At 37.8% G+C, this 15,419-nt stretch overlaps 1 protein-coding gene and 1 long non-coding RNA gene across 4 annotated transcripts in view; one reads left to right on the top strand and one right to left on the bottom strand.

Moving 5' to 3' along the window:
* Sdc (Syndecan) overlaps window positions 1-9,502 on the top strand; it is a 324,323-nt gene extending 314,821 nt beyond the window's left edge. For all 3 annotated transcript variants that reach the window (XM_067154838.2, XM_067154839.2, XM_067154836.2), the window contains exon 5: window positions 139-9,502. In XM_067154838.2, the coding sequence (XP_067010939.2) occupies window positions 139-308 (170 nt within the window). In that variant the 3' untranslated portion in view covers window positions 309-9,502. The remainder of the gene's footprint in view (window positions 1-138) is intronic.
* Window positions 1-15,419, bottom strand: part of LOC137502430 (uncharacterized) — a 156,579-nt gene that overhangs the window by 103,425 nt on the left and 37,735 nt on the right. The gene's annotated exons all lie outside the window — the stretch shown is intronic.

Genomic DNA, 15,419 nt, shown 5'->3' with positions numbered 1-15,419 from the left:
CCAGTACACAATATTTTAGGGGAGGTTTTTCATTTTATGAACTTAACCTTCGCATTCTTGTGTAAAGTTGAAAATTTTTCTCTTATTGATACAGTGTTGGCTCATATTAAAACTGTGTACTGTTTTCTTTTCTTGCAGCGGTGATCGGCGGAGCTGTCGTTGGCCTACTGTGTGCTATCCTAGTGGTGATGTTCATCGTCTACCGAATGCGCAAGAAGGACGAGGGATCGTACGCATTAGACGAGCCGAAACGATCGCCCACGGTCAACTCGTACACGAAAAATTCTAACCGTGAGTTCTATGCTTGAAGTGCGACCATGAGGAAGAAACAATCAAACAGAAATTCTCTCCAAGAACATTAACAAATCCGGTGGAATTAAAACAAAGCTGAGGGAAATGGAAGGAGGCAGAGAAGATGAGAAATAAATGAAAAGGATTATGATTCCTTGAACTCTCAAGGTCTCGTAAGGATGACGTGTTCCAAGGACGGCAATTCCCAGTGCAAAGTCGACGGTTAGGAGGCAGGAGCGGAAGGAGCAATGTAAATGCTTTTTTATTTATTTCTTGTAACAAGAACGACAGACATGGTCTTCATGTAGATATTTTCACTTTCAAATGAGCTTCTTAAGAATAAATTCTTTTTTTTTTTCAAAAAAATTGTATGAGAAAATGATGACAGCGAGGAAAATCGAGTGAAAGGGAAAATGATATATATATTTTTTTTTTTAATACACAAATTTCCTCCTGCAATTCTTACATAATTACCAATACTAGTTGTTCAGTGAGAATCCACCTTAAACAAGAAGAATGGACATATCAATGAAGATCACCAAAAATGTTCAGTACAAGAAACTGCAGGTTAGCTTAAGTTGAAGACAAGAAATAATTTGTTTTCCTCTCTGTACATTGTATATTGTAATTATTTTTGTTTGTGTATCCTATTTAGTGGATCAACCAGTGGACAGCCATGAATTAATTCAACTTCGTGTTAAAATCCATAGAAGTTTTCTAGAAAATGAAATTGTTAATATTAAAGTAATTTACAACTATATCTATTCTTTGTCTTTCCTTGTGCTGGAGGAAAGTGATGGACAGACCAACGTTGATTGCACACACGTACATCACTCGCCCACTGAACTTACAAGCACTGTCCAAAGCTTCATGTGTGCTTGGTTGATTGAAAGCGTGTTTTTGAAAGCCATGATTTTTTTTTTTTCAGTCTCTAATAAGAAAAAGGACACCAGAATCATGAATGGACTCTTGTGGACAATTTGTCGTCAACTTTTACGTCGGAAAGTGTAAAGAAAGTCTAGACAGATTTTTTGTGGAATTCTTAATAAACTAGATAATTATTTATATGGGCGTGTATACAGCTAAAAATAAATGATTTACTGTTTACCAGAACTGTGTTTAACAAAGAGATTCAGCTGGTGAGAATCTTACACCACTAACTAAACCCTTTAACTCGTGGAGAAAATGTATGCTAATATTTTTACATTGTGCATAAGAGGTATGAATGTGTGTGTCTTTTGTCATATTTTTAATTAATACTCTTTAAGCCAATATTTAAAACAAAGAAACAAAAAACTGTAATTAATAGTGTTGAGAATTATATACACTAATAATCTTTAAATATGCACCATAAACTTGCGAGTCAGCAAGCTTACTGATACATAGGATAAGTGAAAAAACAAAATGCTAGCAACAGAACATGAAGCATTCATTTTTTAAATGTAAAGGAAAACACACTACTTACACAAACACATTGTTCCTACCTTTCCTTACTATTGAACCAAAACTGTTCTTTATAATGCAATGAAATTAATTTTTGGTTCCAGCTTATTCTTGTCAGTATGAACAGAAAATGTCCTTGCAACATCACAAGAAGTGAGAAGACAAAACTTCAATCTTAGCTTATCGCTTGATTTTTATGTCCACATTACAATCATTGCAAAGAATTATTCTAAATATGCACAAATGACCAAAACATGCTTCAGTTTTCTTAACTTAATGTGTAATTACTAAGTTCTATTAAGATATGTGGCTGTATATATTTCTCAACACTACTATTTTCAATAATTGTACACTTCTCGCACACAAACGACACATTCCTTTAGACACTGTTCCTAGAAACCAGATGTTACACACATCTTTGTTCTTTACTTCACTAAGGTGGAAAAGTAAACTGTGTGAGTTGTCAAGAGCAAGTGATGGCATCATTTACGTCCTGGTGTAAGTCGGAAGTGGAGTTCTGTGTTAGCATAAGTCCGTCTTAAGTTTGATTGATAATTTTTAAAAATATAATTTTTTTTTGCCCTGTGCAGTTGAAGTGTAGTTGAAATATTTATTATGGAGGGTGGATTTTTGCACATTTGTATGTTTTATTATTTAGGAGATAAAAGTCAAAACTAATTCAAGGTGAACAATTTGAACTACATATAATAATCATTACTTTAAAAAAATTAAAAACAAAATATTACAAAGAGGTTGCTTGATGAAAATTTTAAACATGTTCACAGTTCTGACACTATATTCAACCTTCCTTTTTCTTTCCCCACTGATATTTTTTAACTGGAATATTTCTTTGAACAGACATACTGTAATTCAGAAAATAATGTATGAAACCACTACTTATAAGCAGTCACAAAGTAAACGCACAATAAAAAAATACCCGCTTTTGGTTTATGTGGCTTATCCTCCTCCTCTTAAATAAATTTTAGTTTTCCCTCAGTCGTGGCTGATGTAGGCATACTGATCAATCATCTGTATTGACGTGCAAAAGTATAAACTTTTATTCCCATGTTATGTTGTGTATGTATTCTGTAGGCCTGCTGTCATCTCCTAGCATTTGTCTCTCCCTTTGTTTACCAGCACTGCCAGTTCAGTGGTATGACTTCTGCCTTTTCTTCAAGCTCGTTCCATTTTACATGTGCGATTACACATGTTCCAAGACCAAGAATGGAATATCAAGACTTATTTTCAATAGCAAGGCTGGGTACTATGTTACACATAAATGAGAACTAGGTTAAATCAGTTACATGTAAACCAGAAGAAAATTATACGTAATATGATGATGTTCTTTCACCGGGGCTTGTAAAAACTGGGTTGCATATCAACCAGCAGTTTATATTGTAATGTGTGCACATTATAGCTAAAGTTATTTCCAAATATGAGAACAGACGAGGTTCTATGTTGCTTATATGTGCATTAGTGTATTCACTTTCGCATACATAAAGATGAAACTTGCGCTCTGGTAAAAGTAAAAGAGGTCCGCCACCAAGTCGTGCATTCTCTTCTTGTCCACTAGGTGCTAGTGTACCACAGACACTTAAAATAACTAGGAACCCTTCCCCATTGAACCCAGATATCAAGATCAGCCTTGATGGACAAGAAGTACATATGTCCCATGGAAATTTTCAGCTGTGTATGACGAATAGTTTCAGAGTACCAAGAGGAAGAATTATTTGACTACAATACATTAAGGACATTTTAAGACTTTTTTGTATTGAATATTTGTGGATCAGCAAAAGGTACCCTCCCATATAACATTCAGTTCAAGCAATGTAAATACAATAGGTACCTTACTGACTGGTATTTTCAAACCTAATAATTTCACTGGGATTTCTGACCTTGCCGAATTGTACTTTGTTGAATGTGATACATTAATTCAGATATAACATAACATTGCATACTGTTATCAAAATGATTGTTTTGCTAGTCCACACATATTCAATACAAATTAATTGCAATTAATTGTTATACATTCACATCCTTCACACATTGTGGTCAAGTCACTCTCCCTCTTGGAGCTTCGAAATCATTTGTAATATGCAGGTGAAATTTTGAATGGGACATAACTTCTTATCCACCAATGCTCGACTCTATACCTCGGGGTTGAATGGGAAGCATTCCTTGTTTGTTCCTCCCATGTTAAGTATCATATCAGGCAACAAAGTTTCTCCAGCGAATCCTGTCTTCTGCCTCATTCCAGTGGACACCCATGTGTGAAAGATCCTTTGCAACTGTCCAGTGCCCTGTGTTGAGTGGCTTTCCTTTCCTCTGTATCCACCGGAAGATACCCACGTTGATGCAGTTTTTGGTATCTGTTCGTTATCCATCCGCAGAACGGCCTGTAAATTGGTCTTTGAGCTATGATTTTGTTCAAGCTCTGAAGGACACTTGTACACAGGACTTCTTTATTTCTAATATATTCCTCGTAGTTTAAGTTTTAGAATTCATTTAAGACATCACTGATTAAAAATGAGCCTTTGATCTGACATCTTCCTAGTTTCTCATGCATTAAGTGCCATCGACTTATTAACAGACATATAGAACTTATGGCTGTAATTTACTGTTTTAGAAAGTAAAGTTCATAGCCGTACGCAGTTCATTTTTAGGAAGACTGCAGTGGCTTTTCCAATTTTGCTGTTGGTGATGGCATATGCTTGCCCATTATTACAAATAATATTGCCGAGGCATGTGAACCTGTCATTATCTTCCAGTCTGCTCTATTGTACCATTATGGGATCAGGTACCTTTCCTGAATTTATGTGCTCCATCTTTGTCTTCTCATTACTCATCCGTAACCCCATAAAACCTTATCGCTGTTTCCCTTGCCTGACACCTGTCGGGTGATACCTGCATCAGTCTTTATGCAACAATTCTAATCAAGATACGAGTTACACAAAACATGAGGCGGTCAGGAATTCTTTATAGATACAGATATTCTGAAACGATTTGGGATGAAATAATGTTAAAGATATTTAACCTCTCAGTTTGGTTCTAAGTATGCATATATGCACTTAATAGCCACTGTGGTGGTGTGCCGTATATGTGTACACCTCACACTGTACTATACCAAAACAGCATTTATATGGTGTCTGTGGAGTACTGATGGAACTGCATATACCAGTGTTTTCTAGAAGCCTAGATTTTCCTGACCATCTGTTTTTCACTACAAATATTTCATAAGCTTGTCATTTTACGAATCACTGAAGTGAGGAATCATTTGCCCCATACCCCCTATTGAGGTGCTTTGAACTTCTCTACCATCCATGTTAAGAATTATTTAAACTTTTCATAGTTGAAAGAAAAAGGTGAATATTGTCCTTTAGTTTTTTTAAAGCACAAATACTACATATCATTGAATATTTCTTGTGGTGAAATGATATATAGACTTATATCAAAACCTATACTTGAGAATATCCTAAGGTACAGAACACGGCCTCTCAGAGTGCATGCACCAGTGCAATGCACGGCGCAAGATGCAAAAGACGACTTCACTAGGTTGACCAGAGTGCAGACCACCACTCCTCTATTTTGAGCAATAGCGCTGTCTCGCTCACTCTGCCTGTTTCCCCCTTCCTCACTTGCTCTGCAGCGCTCGACCAGCCGAACAGAGTTAAGCCGAGCTTAGCCAAGTCGCCCCGAGACAAAACGCTGGTCCGAACAGAGCCGAGTGGGACCAATGCACAGTACTTCTGCGCCTCGTTTTGCACGCGTGAGATTTTGGACATTTGAGAGGCCCTCATATAGAAGCAGGAAACATAATCGTTGCACTTCTAATTTTTAAAAGTTACATTACTTGTGTCATAGAAAAGAGCATATAGAATGCTTTGATAAAAATTAAATACACTCCCATGCTGTGTTGTATGCAAATATCTTCAGTAGGTTTTGAACTTCCCGAGGAAAACCCTGTGTGAAAATGGCAAGAAACATGACTGTCGGGTGTAGCAAGCAACATTTACAAATATATCTTCTGAAGAAATGGAAATAATTTTCAAAAACTTCATGTAATTAAAGAAAAATAAACTGAAATATTTTTGATCCTGTAAGGTGTACCTCTCCACACCGGAGGAGGCTTACTAAGATGCTTAAGAGTTTTGCTGGGTGGTTGCCTGGACAACTGACCAAAGAAAACAATGAAGAATATTTGCAAGTGGCTGCACCAGCACTATGCTACCCGGTGACTTGCCAAACAGCTATTCTACTAAATGAATGTGTCTGTTTCGTCAGCCTACCATCCTCACTTGGAGTGGAATAGTGTTCTTTCACAAAAGTTGTGCGTAATTTTTCATATTTTGAGCAAAATTTTGGATGCAGCAATAATAGCAGCTGCGAACAAAAGACACGCTCACTGTAATCTGCCTGCCCAAAAATGCAATTGTGCTGAAGAAACTATGAGAAGAGATAGCAAAGGAAGTAAAGAAAGACTTCCAATACAATTGTGAGATATCCCAATGGCAATGCTTACTTATAGTTGTACGACAGTGAAGTAAAATTCAAACAAATTATGTAAAACAACAAAAACTTCCATGTAAACCAAATATTACAAGAAATTTAATAACAAAAGAATAAAAAGGGAGGACTTGAAACTTTAAAACAAGAAGCAAAGCCTGAAAATTAAAAATGATAAAAATCATTAAAAGCAACTGCAAAAAATTAATACAAAATTAACAGAAAATAGCTTAAATTATTCCCTTATGTGTAGTGTAACATAATTACAACACGGTTGCTTGGAAATTCACCCAAAATTTACAAAATACTCCATTACAAGTAATGTAGCACAAGAATAGTTATTCACATGCAACTTCAATATTTCCAATCCTTTAAGTGGACAAAATAATAGTGTTTGCAGGCATATTTGTGTTTACGTTGAAGGAAACGGTGTTCATTCAAACAAACAAGGGCTAATTTAATCGCCTACCATGGCAGAGTGGCCACTATATATCTAAGCACTCAGCTATAGCCTTAAAAATACCGAGAGGGGTTAGTGGACCAGACTAGGGCAGGGATGGGAAATCAAACCCGTGGGTCTTGACTGCTGGCAAGATTCCTCAGTGTCACAGTGCTGCTATACCTTGAACATAGCTATGCCGTGATCGTAATAAATAGGCTACGTTGACGAGAAATTAAGATGTATTGATCACCTTTTAATGGCAATATAATCTTTATCCCTCATATAAAGAGAGAGTTAAGTAGGCCCATTATTTTATACTTGTTTACAAGCCCTGTCTTGTGTAATGCACTCTGTGAGCGGAACACACATTGTAAGAACTTTGTAAGCAGTAAGGGTAATACTGTTATTCCAGATTTTTAAATAATCTGACAGCGATAGTTGGAGTAAAACATTAATGCAGCCGTGGAAGTGCTACATTATTTGGCGGACAGATACATCAAGTCAGTAATTCCCACACTGATCTCACAAATAGTTCTCTTATTTATATCTTTGATATTATAGACCCCATCACCTACAATGTAATCCCGTGTTGAGGCTAGATTTCTATTCAAACTGCAGTGCCACAATCAGAAGCACTCCAGGAAGTAATTTTTTCACAGTCTGTTCAAAGCAGACTGCAGTTCAGTGTGAATTTCTCCACTGTCTGAAATTTTCACCCCTTCGGCTGCACTTTGTTTTTCACTATCCACAGAGAGCACGTAGCATAGAATTACAGACTAGTGTAGTGTCACTCCGATGCACAGAACAAGTTGGTTTTCAGCATTCTGACTCTTCATAACATGGTGGTACTGTTTTTGCAATGCTCCAAACAAGTACGGGAATAATAATCCGGGAGTTAGACTGCAAATTGTATCCTACATTGCATAAAAAACCATTGTGACTACAAGAGTTGCAACGAAAGCCAATATTTATTTAGCCTTAGCAGTTTTGGTTTCAAAATATTTCTAGGTAGAACAGGCAACATGGCACTTGGTTGAACAATGCATGGTGGAAGTGCACGCGGCGGAGAGAAGCTGTGTGCAGAGGCTCTATTGCATACTACACATGGCGGAAACATTCAGCTGGAATATGAGTGAGCACAAGTGACAATGTAGAAGAATGAATGCCTTCATTCAGGATCTCTACTGGGGAAAGGTATGTTATCACAAGGGTTGTGAAATGTTGCAGGGAAGGAAAGACCAGAAAATGACTTCTTGAATTTTTAAATAAGTTGTACAACAGAGTGATGAAGCACTTGAATTAATGTATTATTGATCAGGATTTTGAATAAAACATTAGCCATGGTTAACCTGCAACAACTCAAGGCACAAGAAGTATCTATATTGCTTTCTCAGCCATATGATAGAGTGCTTTGTTATCTCTTTGGACCAGTGAGCAAGAACACAAGGTACTGTTTCAGGCTCATTCCAGTGGCGTTATTCGTTACCATAATTAATTATATTCTACATATGGTCATTACTGTCGGGTAAAGTTGTATTGAACAGATTGTTCTATAGCAGTTGCCGATGGCTTTTAGTCAAAGTAATCGTTATTTGCTGTTGTGTACACTGGATCACATTAAACACAAACACTAGGAAAGTAATATCTACCATATAGACGGTAGATAGATACCCTGCCAACTTATTAAGCAGACTGCGACATTACATCCGAACCAAAGTTCAGCACTGCGGTGTGCATAGTTCAAATTATCTGATGCGGGCTATAAAGCCACCATAATCAGGCGTTTAAGGTAATATCATTAGATTAACGTGCAAGATACCCAGCTAATATTTATGCGCGAATTGGGCACGCTTTCCCCCCCTAAATTCTGTGGCAAAAATCTAGGGGTGCATCTTATGAGGAAAAATCTGTAACGAAAACATGAGACATATTAAAACATGCACCATATTGAATGCAAAATGATCTATGGCATCAATAGCAATATAGTAAACCAGTAGTGACGACAAAACGTATATTGACGGTTTCGCTACAGAGAGTGTATGATCAATCAATAATTAGCATCACCTGTTTGTTTTTTGTTGCTCAAATTAAACAGCATACTGCAACTTAAAATTGGAAATACAGTACAGTAGTAACATTACCAGTATTTCATTGCTACTCTTATGGTAAAACTTTCTGTGCAACGTCAATATTGCCTTATTTTATATCCACTGCATAAACACTGTTTGTGAACACAACCAACTACTGCAGCCATTGAGTTTATTTTGTGAGCATTAAAGAGGACCAAACACTGCTAAGAGTCTTCACGTATTGTTGTTTAAAAATTTGAATTTGAATATGATTACTCCGTCCTTCATTTCTCATCATCGGCAATAAATACCACACACTACTGCACACTGTCATCCCCATTACATACATGCTCTGGAAATAACTGCTATCTTTTATGGAATGTGTGCTATGTGGTCAGCACAACCGAGTCTTCACTTACCATCCAATTTCATGGTATTAAGTATTACAAAGACAAAAATGAAATGCATCCATTAAGTGGGGAATTTTCCTCTTAAATGTTAAGGGGAAATGTTAGTTCCTGGATTAAATATGTACCCATATAAGTGTATATTTTGAGGATTTTCAATGCACAGAAATCCACCCTCTATTGATTACTTGTTGTTAATGTTAGACTGCAAATTTTTGCCTGAAGCATTCATTGTATTAGAATTTTTGTTACCCAACTGTCCTAGACTGTGCTCGAAGAAGGCACGAGTGTATCATAACTATATTACTAATGAATAGTAAATGGCATTTATCCTTTAATTATTGAAATATATGCATTTTTAATTATCTTTTTGTAACCCAGAAAGTATATTCAACTAATTGAATTGCATAATTATGTACAAACAGAGTGGCCTACCAGCTCATTATAATTTTATTTTATGCAAGCCTTAGTTTATACACAACCTAAAAACATCAACCTGTGTTTCTGTAGAGGATTAGTACAGTGGTATGTTTTCAGTTTAATCAATGCCGTATTTACAGCATGCAGCAAAACAAACAAAATTACAAATATGCTTTGAATATATACGTCATAGTAACATGCAGGGCGACAATGGCAACACAAATTTAATTGTGTCAGTACAGCATGCAGTAGCAGCCCATGACAAAATTTTCAGGTGTTAACAACATTCTTGTTTACATCTCAAATGTACCAAAGTATAATGCAAATCGGTAAAAAATCCCACCACATTTAAATCATTTCGCTAAACATCCTTCTCCACTCTTAATATAGTAGAACCCATATAACTTAACCAAGGATCCAATTTATCTGAGACTAATCTGTGAGTGTACAACAAAACTAAAATTACTACTAAAATGTTTTCATTTCGTACCCTGCTGGGATAAACCGAACCTCCCAAACGGTGACATCTTGTCAAGCCAGGTGAAGGAGAGAGGGGAGCGGTCGTGACCTGTAAAAGGAACTGTACCATCATTAGTCTTAGCGAGGAGAATATAAACCACGGAAAACCATTCTCAGGACAGTCGGCGAAGGGACCAGCCCACCGCCTCCCGAATACTCTGCTTGGTAAAAGTAAAATTCACAGTTTCAGTGCTGTACTGTAGCAAATATTAAAGGATGTGAGCACTATTCTTCGTTTTTACATAGCATGAGGTTCACATAGATATGACAAGAAGCATACATTTACCTGTACTCTAATTTCACTTGAAACGATTCTCCACCCACAATGTAAAGCAAACTTCTTCCCGCGATTACAAACACCTCTTCAGAATTACTAGCGATATCTTCCGGTAATGTAATGCCGTATTAACTTCTGGGAGGCGGCGACTAACAGCAATAGAGGAGGTGGCGGACCCTTCTGGTCAAATGGAATACTATTTGTGGTTTGAGGGTTGTACACGGAAAGGCACGTACCTTACCGTGCTCCTTGCTTATGGGGATAACTGTGCATAAACCATGACGTCATCTGCTTGCGCATGTACACATTCTTGAGGATTGTAGCACAAAATCCAGTGTGCCCCCTGCACTGTCAGTCAAAACGAACAGCTGTCAGTGTAACGGAGCTTTGATGTAAGTCGAATGCTTTCAATCGATTGATGAAAACTGTAACAGTAGTGTAGTTGGTCCGTTATTGGACATTATAAATTTTCCAGCTAACTCATTCCTGGTTACCAGCGTTTCGCCCCATTGTGCTCATTTGGGGTCATCAGTTGGTAAATAGCACACCTAGCAAGACGCATGGCTAGCGCATACCATGGAGGCCACTGCGTAGGCTACTTGGAGCCACTGGCAGTACCAATGCACTATCAGAGACTTTGTCTCGCTTTCAAAAATTGATGTCTGACTGGCCAGCAGGTGATATAGATGATACAGAATTAACATCTATATCACATGGTGAAAAAGGTCGAAATGAAGGAAACGATTTTAAATTATCCATGAATGCGTGAATATGCATGAGAAGCGGGTGTTCATGTGCTAATGTGCTCTTGAAAGTTCATCCTCACTGACAGCGTGTATTCTAAATGTGCACCTTCATGTCTCGCGCTTTGCCCATAACAGTCCTGTGAATTATCGAACATGTTGCTGAAAGGAGACGAAAGACGACGGTATCTTCTCTCATAAGTTGGGAACGTTCCTAGGTGCATCATCTGGTCAGATTCTTCAGCATGCCCGAATTACGTGAGAAAACAGTAATTTTTTGAGTCCTCGCGGCAACTTGTGTTTTTAACATATTCGACAATCAGTGTCAGATGTGAAGGTGCTAATTCTGAACGCATGCTGTACCGATGCAGTAAGATACATGTTGCCGTCATCACCTTGTATGTTATGGTGACATACCCTAAATAAACAATGTGGTTGTGAAAATTAAATATTCATTGTTTTGACGTCCATTAATGTTCAAAGCACATTTGTAATTTCAGTACCGTTTGTTTTTCCGCATACTATATAAACCGCTCCAATGAGTCATTTTTTTGTTGGGGGGTCACAAAGTTTGCCAAATCATAATTATTTGTTACTCCTATTCTATAAAGGAATAATTTTTTAATATTAATGTATTAACTTTTTAATTGAAATTAAATAGTTACTACATTTTATAAATAAATAGAAACAATAATTAAAAGTTTTCACATATTTTAAAATTATAATATTGAACACTTTTAAAATGAGTTGCCTTGTACCAGTTTCTTCACTGTTCCAACTATATGATCAGCCATTCCTGGAATAATCTGTGCTTTGAGGATATAAAGTGAGAGATTGAGAAGTGGTTGGTCCTGACAATGGGTAGGTATTGAAGCTCAAGTGTAATTTACTATATTATTAGTGTTCAATTAACTTGGATTGTGCGTGCTCTCTTGAACTCGCCAACTTGACACTTACATTCAATACTATGATTCCCGTCAATGTTTATCGTAACAGTAATAATTTGCTTGCATGGTGTCACCTTCGAAAGGTAGATCCTCTGACTGAGAAACTGAGTGTTAATATGGCAGAGGATTATCTTGTGTGTTCTGTATGACTGTAGAAATGTTGAGGACAGAACAAACACCTGGTTCTCAAGCCAAATGAATTAACTTTTTAAGATTAAAATACCTTGACTTGGTCGGGAATCAAACATGTCATTCGGCAACACTAATAGGCATGCACTATTCTTATGCTGCTCACGCAGAGAACCCAAAGGACCTTTCCAACTCAATGAGTTAATTAAAAATTCAAGTTATAATTAATGGTTTTATACAGAGGGGTCCAGAAAAATGTAGACATTCTTTGATAGTTAATATCTTTATAAGAAAATGACATATCGTAGCAATTCTTGCATGGTAGCGTAGTCCATTGTTTTCTCAGCAGACAATGAAATAGTGGCGTGAATGGCACGACAATCTTGGCAGATGACCCTTATCAGAGGATGGAGTACTAAGAGTGGTTTGAAGGCATGCTTTGCGAGGGTGAACGGTTTGCAGGGATGGTTAACTGGTCTGACGAGGTGCAATTCAAACTAAACAGTATTGTAAATTGCCATAACTGCGTGTACTGGGCTCCTGAAAATCCTCACGTTCATGTGGACAAACGTGTTAATCTACTCGGTGTTAATGTGTGGTGTGGTCTGTTATTACGCAGTTTGATCGGCCCTTTCTTGTTTGAAGGTACTGTAACTGGTGAGTTGTATCTTCATATGCTGCCAACATCGATTTTACCTGCCAACCGAGAGGCGTTTAGAAACGAAAGATTTTACCTACAACAAAATCTACCTGGACGAGAGATAGATCTCCAAACCTTACACCTCTTGACTTCTACCTATGGGAGACCTTGAAAAACGAAGTTTATTGACACAAGCCAGCTACACTGAATGAGCTACGAGAAACCATTGAGGCGTCCTATGCGGCTATCATCACACTGGCAACATTGACAGCCGTAGTTCAGTCACCAGTATCGACGTTGTTTGGCTGCTAATAGGGATCACTTTGAACACATAAAATAACCATTACCTCCCCCGTGCAAGAATTGTAATGGTATGCCATTTTATTCCATTAATATCAACTATCAAAGAGTGTCTACATTTTTCTGGACAACTCAGATGTTTACGGCCATTAGAAACCACATAAGCCTTCTTTTCAGCCCAGTGTCGTTGCACTCCCTCTCTGGCAGCCTGTCTCCTTCCTGCTGTTCTGCTATTCTTATTCACGAAAGTCCTTAAAGTTATAGGTCTGCTGTCGGTACATTGTTCTGTTAGCAACGTCTTCTCGATTTAGTCCAATTTTTTCAGATTCTTCCGGTCCTCCCTGCGCCACGTTTCACTTGTCTTAGGCCTACTATCGAGTAGGTATGGGAAGATTTTTCTTAGTAACAGATTGTCGTCCATTCTAAATAGGTGGCCACAGAGCTTTAATCGCCCTTTCTTGATGGATTCAATCAGTCGTTTGGTTTTCTGATATAGTTCCACTCATCCTCGCAACCTGTATTATCCAGCCATGATAATAAGGCGATCTCCTTTGAAAAAACAAAGTCCAGCCTCTTATTCACTGTAATACCATTTTTTAAAAGAAACACATTCTGAGGCCACAAGATCAAAAACCTTTCAAGTCCACTTTTGACCACAATTGAGATCTTTGTACAGCAGTGAAGGGAGATTGAAGAAAAAATTAAAATGTAGCAACAAATATGAATAATGTCAATGTGAAACAGAAGGTTTGTAAATCCCTGCTAGCACCATATTTTAAGAAGGCTTGCTGTTCCATGAGAAGGAAGGTTACAGGACCTTTACGCAGCCTAAAACCACTGAATTACAAAGAAAGTTTTGTAACAGCTTTGACTGCATGCTTCAGTTATAAAAAGACATTAAAAATTTGCAAGAAGAAACCAAACGTAGGTAATCTTCTTCAACTTTATACAGGTCAAGTGAAAGCTGCTGACATCCAATAAAATATCCAAAATTATCCACATGGAACTATTTTTGATCATCTGGCACCAGGTGAAGATAGTGACAAAGCTAGTAAGAGTGATATTGAAAGTTGGAATTCTGAGTAGTGAAGGAAGTTCTAAAATCCAACTGAGGGGGAAAAAAAAAAAAAGTTTTGGCCTCTTAGCACAGATAACACTTGTCAGCCAGTGCTGCTTCAACTTGATGGAGAAAGTTCTTTGATCTTCTGACCACTTTGCACCATGTCATCTTCAATATTGTTTACTCCATGTACTCTGGTCCTGAAACAGTGTCTGAGATCCTCCTCCACTGTAATTACCCACAGATTAGCAGATTTCCAAGTCATGAGAAGGTCAAGAATTCTTTGAGATATTCTGGTGTTTAGCATTCTAGACAGATGACCGCCAAAGATGAGACAGCGCTTCCTCATAACGAGTGAAAACTTTTCAAAGTTAGAATATAGCTCTGCATTTGACCTAAGGTGATATTCACTCTCAGAATCTTGATGTGGACTGAGGATCTTTTGTAGGAATTTCCTTTCATTTGGACCATCTTTTTCTCACCAAGGTGAATGATGGCCCAGCATTTAACAGGACATACTACTGTGGTGTAGTGGCAATATTTGGCCTGCTGTGCGATCTATCTGGACTGACAAGTGGATTTGCAGACATGAAAAACGATTTTATGTTTCTGATGTTTCAGGGATCCTTTCTCTGTTGAATTGAAGGAAATAATCTCTCCAACGGTGATGGGGGTGATTGTTGTTTTAAGAGAAAGTACAACTGGGCAACCATCTTCCATTAACACTGAACAGAGTGGTGAAGGAAGGGATCCGACACTTCAAAAAATGAAGATACCGGCCAAAGAAAGACAAGGGCACAAAGGGCGTGAAAATCAAAGACTCCCTAGGCCTCGCAACCTAATACCATCGGGGTCAGAAAAGAACAAGAGTTGACCAAGGGAGGTCGGATACGATAGATGAAAGTGAGGAGCCAAGCACGAGTAAGTGGAAACAATGCCAGGACTCATTTAAGGGCCCTGTAGTCGCCAATCCGCGTTCCCAAGTTGAGAGCCTATGAGGCTCCTTTTAGTCACAGCTTACAACAGGCAAGGGATACTGTGGCTGTTATTCTACCACCCCCACTCACAGGGGGTTGTTGGATTTGGGTGATTTCTCAACCAAGAGGAAGAGAATCAATTGAAATGAAGCATGGACCAGAAATTGTAATCTTTGATGCTGGAGGAGGGCAGCTGAGTAAGGACTCAAAATATTGAACTAATCATTCAAAACTGTCATGATTATTCAGAAT

Source organism: Anabrus simplex, chromosome 10, assembly GCF_040414725.1.
Source record: "Anabrus simplex isolate iqAnaSimp1 chromosome 10, ASM4041472v1, whole genome shotgun sequence".
NCBI lineage: Eukaryota > Metazoa > Arthropoda > Insecta > Orthoptera > Tettigoniidae > Anabrus > Anabrus simplex.
Note: the sequence above shows the minus strand (reverse complement) of the source record. Positions and strands in the feature narration are given on the sequence as shown.